Source organism: Grampus griseus (assembly GCF_964374135.1).
Source record: "Grampus griseus genome assembly, chromosome: 9".
Lineage (NCBI taxonomy): Eukaryota > Metazoa > Chordata > Mammalia > Artiodactyla > Delphinidae > Grampus > Grampus griseus.
In genome coordinates, this window is record NC_139003.1 from 59888675 (window position 1) to 59897885 (window position 9211).

The 9211-nt window shown below is 53.3% G+C and overlaps 1 protein-coding gene across 1 annotated transcript; it reads right to left on the reverse strand.

Annotated features, from left to right (window-relative positions):
• Window positions 1-652: 652 nt before the first annotated feature.
• On the reverse strand, window positions 653-4622 carry DLX5 (distal-less homeobox 5; the record flags this gene model as incomplete). The annotated part of the gene is made up of 3 exons (XM_082661592.1): window positions 4198-4622; window positions 2034-2218; window positions 653-982 (listed from the first exon to the last, which is right to left on the reverse strand). The coding sequence occupies exons 1-3, from the start codon at window positions 4550-4552 to the stop codon at window positions 653-655; spliced, it is 870 nt and encodes a 289-aa protein (XP_082517718.1). The 5' UTR covers window positions 4553-4622.
• Window positions 4623-9211: the final 4589 nt, after the last annotated feature.

Consider the following 9211-nt stretch of genomic DNA (forward strand, 5'->3'; position numbering starts at 1 on the left):
AATTTGGGGTTAAACTTAAAATTATCTAAACGTTTTTGTGGTTAGGCCAAAAAAACACCTAAATGTATATTATGTGGCAGTACTCTAAACAGGCCACATATGTATATAGACATATAAAGTACAGCATCCAACGTATACACATCTACAGTTCTGCATCTACACAGCCCCCAGTTTTTGTCTTCCCTTTTACCTTGTTGGATCTCTGCAGAGTTTGTCTTCCTTTAATTGCCTGCACAAAATGTCACTAGCCCATTATAAGTGGGGCAAATGGAATATATTTTAGAAGCATTTTGCTTTCATGGTCGAAATAATTTTATTTATCCAGAATATACAGTTTAATTCTTCTATCTACACTTATTTACATGGTTAAAATAACATTGAAAAAAGTCTTTTGAAAATTTGAGGTCATAGATTTCAAGGCACTATTGATAGTGTCCACAGTTGCGCAAAAAAAGTTCGTCTGTAAAAAAAGGGGGGACGGGGTCCTTTGAAATGCAATAACTTACATGCAAAAAAAGCTTTACACATGAATCTTTTTTGTTTCTGTTTTCCAAACTTCCCCATATGAATTCCTTTTTTTTTTTTTAAATGATTTTCTAAAACAGCAAAAACACAGTAGTCCCAAAAAAGACAGCAAGAGAAAGCGGCCGGTCTAATAGAGTGTCCCGGAGGCCAGCGCCAGCGGGTGCTGTAAGGAGCCGGGTGGCGGCAGGTGGGAATTGATTGAGCTGGCCGCGCTCGGGTACCAGGAAGCCGAGTTCTCCAGGTAGCTGGACGCGGGGGACTGGTTGGAGGTCGGAGGGTGGGCATGAGGGTGGTGGCTGAGCGAGCGGGACGAGCCCTGGGGCTCCCACACCGCCGGAGACTGAGGCGAGTTACACGCCATAGGGTCGCTGGAGCTGGGGCTGTGCTCCGGGGGCATCTCCCCGTTTTTCATGATCTTCTTGATCTTGGATCTTTTGTTCTGAAACCAGATTTTCACCTGGGTGGGGGAACAAAGGCACACGTTACCGGGACACTCAGAGGCTGCCCGCGCGCCTCCCCCAGGGTGGCAACTGGAGGCGATTTCGGCCGCCAGAAGGCCAGGCCCTGGCGTCTCCCCGCAGCTCTCGGCCCACGGTCAAGGGGCTGGGCCGGGGGCAAAGCCTGCATCTCGGGCCCCAGAGGGCGCCCTGTTGGCTGCTGCTGGGGCAGGACCCCCAGGCTTTTGTCTTTTGTTGGGGCCGGGGGAGAGGGCGCGAGTGTCCGCGGCCGCGAGCGCTCACGGGTAGGCCTCCGCGGAGCGCCTGCAAAGCGGCGCCACGAACGTCTCCAGAACAACCGCCAGGGCCCGGTGAGCTAGGGGCGCGGGACTGGCTACGCGCGCGCGCGCGCGAGTGTGGCGGACAAGGAGCGGTCTCCCCGTTTCCCGACCGACCCCTTTCACTCCCTCCTCGGCTCCGATGACATTCTTTATTCTTCCAAAGACCCCCCGTGGGTGGGGTGGGAGTGAAGGGAACGGGACGATCCAGGGCAGATTTCCCCGTACAGCCGCGCCCTCCCACCTCGGAAGGTCAGGCTGCTGCGGCCTAAAGCTCCGCAGGCGCAGGGCGTGACCCGTCAGCTCTTCCGGCTGCAGGCGACGTTCCCGGCTTGCGCGCGGCCTAAGACCACCGAGAGCCCGCCGGGCCCCGCTCATCCCGAGAGGCTCTGCATTGTGCAGAGAACCAGACAGTTTCTCAAAGCTTCGAGAGTGTCCTAGAAACAACCCTCCCCTTGTTTCCAGCCTAGGAAACCGGCCCCTCAACGCCCGAGGCTTGAAGGGGTGGGGCTTGCATCTCGGGATGAACGCGGTCTCCATCCCATCCCTACCGTCGCACGGCGGCGACACCCGGCCTGACTCCTAGAGGGAAGGGCGCGGGGTCAGTGTCTTTCTCTCTGTGAGTTTCTCGCGGGCCCTATTGAATCGGCTCCAGCCCGCCGGGACCGAACCCCGCGGCCAAGCCAGGCTTGCAGCCCAGGCGGGGCTCTGGCCCAGCCGCGGCCGGATTTACCTGTGTTTGCGTCAGTCCCAGGGAGGCGGCCAGCTCGGCGCGTTCGGGCAGGGCGAGGTACTGAGTCTTCTGAAACCTTCTCTGTAACGCGGCCAGCTGAAAGCTGGAATAAATAGTCCTGGGTTTACGAACTTTCTTTGGTTTGCCGTTCACCATCCTCACCTCGGGCTCGGCCACTTCTTTCTCTAAATAATCAAAACAGACCCGGTTAGAGTTGTCGGCAGACAATGGCCCTTTTGCAGAACTTGCAAATACAGTCCTTGAATTTATTACCACGCAGCTTTCACTCTCTTTTCCCCATATCACCACCTTTGCTTCACGAGACCCCTCTCTCCCCATCGTGGAAAATCCAGGTAGCCTGATTAATTCCCTACTCTGTTTATTCAGGTTCTCCTGGGTTTGTGCAAGGCGCCTTGTACAGCAAAACTCCTTTCTCGGCGTCCGGGATTTAGCCCTTGCAGCGGTTCCTGCTTCACCCGGATTCGTTTTCAAGCCCACCCTGTGTTCACCGACGTTTCTTGGGTGAGTCTGGCCAGCCGCTCCCGGGGATTCAAGGGGGAGGCCCCGGGCCGCGGCCCCCCTTATGTCAGCGTCTGTTCGGGCGCCCGCAGAGGCCAGACGCTTGGGCAGGGAAGACGCTAACCGAGGTCTCCAAAGTTCAAAGACCCACAAGCAAACTATGCTCCTTCAATTCAGCAGCAAGCCGTCCGAGCCGCCGCAGACAGAGGGCCGATTATGCAGCCCCCATAATCTCCCTGCAGATCTGCGAGGGCACAGATGTGTCTGGTTTCTTTTACAAATAGACTTAATAAGTTCTTGGCCAAAAGAAAAAAAATCTTTCATTTATGTACGAAGTTCAGAGACACTGAAAGGAACGAAGACACGCCTCCCCCCTCCACCCGCCCCCCCCCTCCCCGCAGTCTTTTAAAGTTTATCAGGAGTTATAGTTCCAATACAATTTGAAAAGGAATCCGCGGTGGGGTGTTTTCGTAGGAAAGGGGCGGCAGGTCAGGACGAATTTAGCAGAATTGTGAGTATAGACTTGGGAGAAAAAAGGCTCTCGGAACGCGTGTTTTACAAACGTGCCCTGGGGCCACAAGTCCCCTTTCACAAAAGTACCATCTTATCAAAAGTGCCCATCTCTGCAAGGGGCGGAGAACCTCTCCTCGGGGTGTGTGTGTGTGTGTGTGTGTGTGTGTGTGTGTGTGTGTGTGTGTGTGTGTGTGTGTGTGTGTGTGGTGTGTGTGTGTGTGGTGTGTGTGTGGCGAGCTCCTAGGAGAGGAAGGGTGGAGGATGAGAGCTGTGGTCTCGATTCTGCCAGAGCAGGGGGATGCTAATATTAGCAGGATTATTAATGTGCTGGTGGGAAGAGATCAAACCTGACCAGCAAAACCTCTCCTAGGAGACCTCATACCTCTCTTACTGCCCAAGCTCACTAACCCTCTTAAACTCTCCAACTAAGTTTCAAGGCAGATGCAAAAGGATATGGGAAGGAGAAACAAATTGTAGGCATCTAAGGGAGAAGGAAAAAAGTATTGCTCCAATATCGTGACCCTTCAGCAACCCTCCTCCGCCTTCAAATGGCTTTTTGTTTTGGGAAATGCCTTGGAGAAACCGCAAGGCTCTCGGCGCGCTCTTCCTCTGGCGGACTACAGCTCTCCGGCCCCCACCCCGCCCCGCGCGCTCCGGGTACCCGCACCACGCTGGTTCGCGGCTGCTCTCACACTAATCCCCGCAGAGTCTTTGAGGCAGCCTTCCACTCCCACTCCTCGAGCACGCTTACCCTAACATCCAGCAAATAACCTTCCGTTCATTACGTAAACGCCGCTCAGGCTGGTTGATTCTTTCCTCTCTCTACCCCTACCCTCTTTCCAGCTTCGCCGGCTTCCGAACGGGCAAGCTGGGAATCCAGCGGCTGAGGGGTCGCCCGAGGGTACCAGAGAGGAGAGACGCTGGTCCGAACTCCCCCGCGGGCTTCCTCTACTAAGAATCTCTAAAATGCTGGCTCGGGAACCTCTCGTGGTTGCAGAGTCCCGGCCCCCACTCCCTTCCGCCGGGTGAGCCCGCGCTGCAGTGGACGGCGCGGCCCCGGATCTCCCACCGCATCTCGCTCCTCCCTGATCCTGGCTCCCCCTGTGTCGGTCCCCACCCCCAGCCCCCGTACCTGGCTGGCTGGTGGCGCTCGGGACGCGGTTGTAGGCGCCGCCGTACTGGTGGTAGGGGCTGGCGTAGCTGTAGTCGGCGTAAGCTTTGGCGGGGTAGCTGCCGGCGGCGCCGTTCACGCCGTGGTACTGGTACTGGTAGGGGTTGAGCGCTTTGCCGTAGGAAGCCGAGGTAGGAGAGCAGTAGCCATGCGGGGCTCCCCCCGTGGGGCTGTAGTAGTCGGAATCGGTAGCCGACGACTCGGGCAAAGTTGGCGATTCCTGAGACGGATGGTGCATGGCTGCGGACGTCTGGAACGGGGCTTGGAAGTCGCCGGATCGGATGCTGGGGACCCTTCTGTCAAACACTCCTGTCATCGCTCGCTGGCGGCGGCGGTTGTCCTTGCTGCTCTGCGGCGGCGGCTGCCCGAGTTGGCCGTGGGGCTGCTCTGGTCTAAGCAGACATGGCTGTGGGAGCGAGGGAGGAGGAGGAAGAGGAGGAGGAGGAGGAGGAGAGGCGGCGGCGGCGGCGAGGAGGAGGCTGGGAGTCTTGGAGGCTCTGTCTCCGGCAGGCTGACTGCTGGCTGAGGCGCAGCACAGCCTTGGTTAAATCCTTAATTGCGCGCTTACGCACAGCGGGGTGGATCGGGTTCCATTGGCCAGGGCCTCAGGAGCAGCAGCAACACCCTAACTCGTCCAACTAGTTTTAGCACAACAAAGCATTGCTTAAAAAAAAGAGGGAGAAAAAATGAAGGGGGGGGGGGTAGTGTGTGTGTGTGTGTGTGTGTGTGTGTGTGTGTTGTTGCTTGCTGGGGGAAGGGGGGGTCCTCAGGCAATCTGTTTTCAGTGAATACTAAAGACAACGCAGAAGCGCCAACACCCTGCTCTGTACTGTCTGGAGACAATGTGTTCCAATCAGCAGCCTCAGAAAATGCACATGTTTTGGGGATGAGGTCGACCACGGTCTTTCCATGCTCTGCACCTCCCAGCCAGCCTCGAGCTGCATCAGGGGCGAATGTGGATTGAACACTAATATTGAAATGGGCAATCAAAGCGGGGTGGGGAGCAGGGATGTGGGATAAAGGTGAGAAGAAACTGATGAGAACAATATTTTTAGTGGGGTACTGGGAGCCAAGCTGTAATTTACATGTGTTGAAAATTTGTGATTTGGGAAAAGACAGACAAATTTGCAGCAAGAACTTCCTTTGCCTGAGATGAGTTATTTCTCAGACAAGGGCGAGACAAGGATGCTCAAGAATGCACTCTTAATGGCAGAGAGAGTTCCTGCAAGCCCAAATCCCTACAACGACTTAAAAAATCGCTGTCTTAAGCACAAATAGCTTAATGACTCCCAAATTGCTGGTCCCCAAGAGGAGCGGGCAGCCCCACACTTTGTTTGATATTCTAGTCTATTTGGATGCTGTTGGAATAGAGGATCAGTAATTCTGTGTTCAGTGGTCAAAGATTCCTGCAAAAGTGAATGGTCTACTTATGACTTGTCCTCACGGGACTAATGGGAAGCCCAAGAACACTGGGAAGTAGACAGATAAAAGTTCTTTGGGGAAGTTGGGTGAAGCCCATGGATTTCCCTCTTCCAGCTCCATGGAGGTGGCACTGAGGGCCTGCTTTTCCATTTCCCAGGGTCTGGATTCCTGTACCCTCAATCCCTTTATTTCTTGCAGTGAAAGCATCTTAGCTCATATGCAAAGGGAGAAAAGGCTCAGGAATCAAACACTTGGTATTTGGGATCCAGAGTTTGCCTTTCACAAAGTGTCACTCTTGCTCTAGTGGTGATCTAGCTGGGAGTTTAGAAATTTAACATTAGTCAGTTTACCGCTACCCACTTCCTCTCCCCTCAAATAGGACACTCCAGGAGCTGGATCCTGATTTGGGCCCTCCCAGCACCTTCCCCCAGGGGTTCTAAGACCCGGAACCTGGGAGCTCCACCCGACATCCAGGGTGGAACAGTCTGGCTTTTCATCACCGCCTCATCCCTTCCCTGCCCCACCCCCGACCCAACCGAAGAAGAAAACGTCTACATTAGTTGTGTCTAGTCTTAGTTTAGCCTCACTTTGGCTGTGGAGCTATTTTGGCCCAAAACAGCCTAGCAGGAGAGCCGAGGGGTGGGGGCGGGTCCGGAACTCGGAGCAGGAGGCCAGCCTCGGTCCGAAACTTCAAAGCCGAGCAGCCACATGTGCACCAACTCCCTGCCTCTGGGCGCCGTAAAACCACAGCTATTGTCGCAGAGCCCTCCAGGGGCAACTTCAGCTCCGGCGCAAACAGGGAAGGGAAGGTGTGTGTCACAGGGTCCACAGCGCCCCTCCTCCCACACCCACCCAAGTCCCTGTTTGTGGCCTGTGCCGCCCCAGACTCCTCTGAGATAGAAGCTCAGTTAAACAGAGCCAAGGCTGTCCGCCCATCCTCACCCCATGCTATGGAGGTCGGCACGGCCGTTCGCCCGCTAGGTTCTGGCTGAGAAGGACCACAGGGCTTCGGGGAAACACTACAGACCGCAGCAGGCTTGCAGCCCTGGCCTCTGCTCCGGAGTTCCCAACACCCATCGAGTCACCTTACACGCATCCTGCCATTTAATTACACGAATCGCTTCCCCAAAGCAATGCCAGGGATGGTTCAAAGCGCCTCCCGGTTCGGGGAGCAGGCGGCCTTCCGCAGCACCCCACCGTATCCCCGCAGCCCCACCCTGGCACTCTCTACTTTTTATAGATTTAAAAGTTATTACGTGGCGGGAAATGAGGTCAATACCGTTATGCTAAATCGGGTGTTCGTAGCAATGTCCTTAGACCTTGCTGAGAAGGCAGATTCCAATCTGGATAGATTGGAAGCTGCAGAATTTGGACAAAATTTAGAAGTTCAAAATCCGGTTGAAAACACAGTGTTACAAAGTTAAATTATTCTAGACCTTGATAAATTTCACTTTTCCTCCGACCAAAAAAAAAAAAAAAAAGACATTCTTTCCCATGTTTTACACAAGACAAAAAGGAGTGGGGTGAAGAGGAAGGATTTAACTTCTTTTTCTCCGTTCCTAAAGTGGTGGCCCTCACGCCAGACTCCGAGCCACTTGTGCAAAGGCTTCTGCTGGGTGAGGCCTCCACACCTGGATGTGTCTCTGAAGGTCCAGAGCATCGACTTTCTTGCTTTGTCCTGCTTCTTTTCTAGGTTGACCCCACTTCCCCCTACCCTTCTTTTCCTTAAAGGAAGCGGGAGCGAGAGGGAGCGCTAAGTTAAAAGGAGCGCGAGTCTGATCACGATGTGGTCCCATTTCCTTTCACGTTAGAGTCATTGTGGCTTTGTGCGCGGCTGGCACCGGGCCTGGCCGGCGCTTCGGACCCACACTCTGGGCGCACACGTGTTGGGTATCCCGGCTGTCAGGGTAGCAACTTCTGCTGGTACTGTGGTGCTTGTGATACCAAGGCTCAGAACTTTGTTTTAAGACCAGCGGGCCGGACGCTGTTACTTCTTTCAAAACCCACTGACAGGCCCAGCCGCGGAGAAACAGCCCCACGGCTTCAAACTTCTCCAGAAGTGCTCTCCTCACGGCGACACGTAGGAAGAATGTGAGTAATTTCATCTCCTAGTAGCCGAATTTTGCAAAGGGCGGGAGGCGGTGGAGGGGAAACGGGCCGTAAGAGTAGTGCAAGTCTTTACCACGAGCGCCACCCAGTGTCCGCGAGGAGCAGCGTGCAAATGGCAAACGCTTCCCAGGCTCACAGTCCCTGGCTGGACAACGCCCGTTTGTCCTGGGGTTCGAGTCGGCTACCACGTGGCTTTCCTTCTCTCCGCTTCCAGCAGATCTTTCTCTCCACTCCCACGCCCTTTCTTTACGTTACTCCGTATACATTCATACTCTTCCTCTCCCTCTCCCCCCTCCAACCGGATCACTTTTTTTCTGGGTTTTAGCACGAAATCCAGCGATTTGGGGGAGTACCATGCTCTGGGATGACTGGAATCAATCGAGGGTGACCCTTGTTTCCTAGACAGTTCTGAAGAAGCAGGCTCTCCTCTAACTGGATGAGGCGCTGGAGAGACTGAGGGTGATTCACTACTCCCGGGAACTGGAAAGATGGTGCCACTCTGAGTTTGCAGGGAGAGTGCTTTGGAAAGGCGTGGCAGGGGAAGTGGGGGGGGGGGATCATTTTAATAGCTGCTAACTCAGTTTTTTCCCTCTGACCTATCTGGAAATCTAGTTACTCATAGGTGTGCCGAAAGTAGAGCATCCTTTCCTTTGGGCTTGAAGCGCAGACAAATTACTGCACCTGAAAATATTTAGTTTATAAATTATGATCTTTTTAATATGGACGCTTCTATTTTATTTAATTAAAAATTGTACTCATCAATTGGATGCACGAAATTCACTTAGATAAAGGACCTTCATAACATGACACTAGCATATATGCAAACTTGATGTAAACAAGTCTTCTTTATTTTAGAATTTTTTAAATCCGTGGACTACCTGTCTTAAAAGTCCTTTCCTTGGTTTGAGGTTTATTTTAGTTTTCATTTGCAATGCTTTGTCTATTATTTTGTTTATCTGTCCAGCGAAAACTGCTCTGAGCAGTTCACTGTTATTATGTCTTTTTTTTTCTTTTTTTTTTTTTTTGCGGTAGGCGGGCCTCTCACTGTTGTGGCCTCTCCCGTTGCGGAGCACAGGCTCCGGACGCGCAGGCTCAGCGGCCACGGCTCACGGGCCCAGCCGCTCCGCGGCATGTGGGATCTTCCCGGACCGGGGCACGAACCCGTGTCCCCTGCATCGGCAGGCGGACTCTCAACCACTGCGCCACTAGGGAAGCCCTATTATGTCTTTATTGATCACGATTCATCTAGAGTACTTTTCATCCTAGAAATCTCGAACACAAACACAGCTGGTTACATCATATGTTTTGTGGAGATAGATCTGAGTAATTATTTTATTTACAATGGAGCTTCATTTTTCTTTGAGCTAGGGCATGAAGATCATTTAATAACTTAAGGTAAGAGCCCTGAAATCTTCAGTTTGATGTTTGTCTATAAAAGACACAT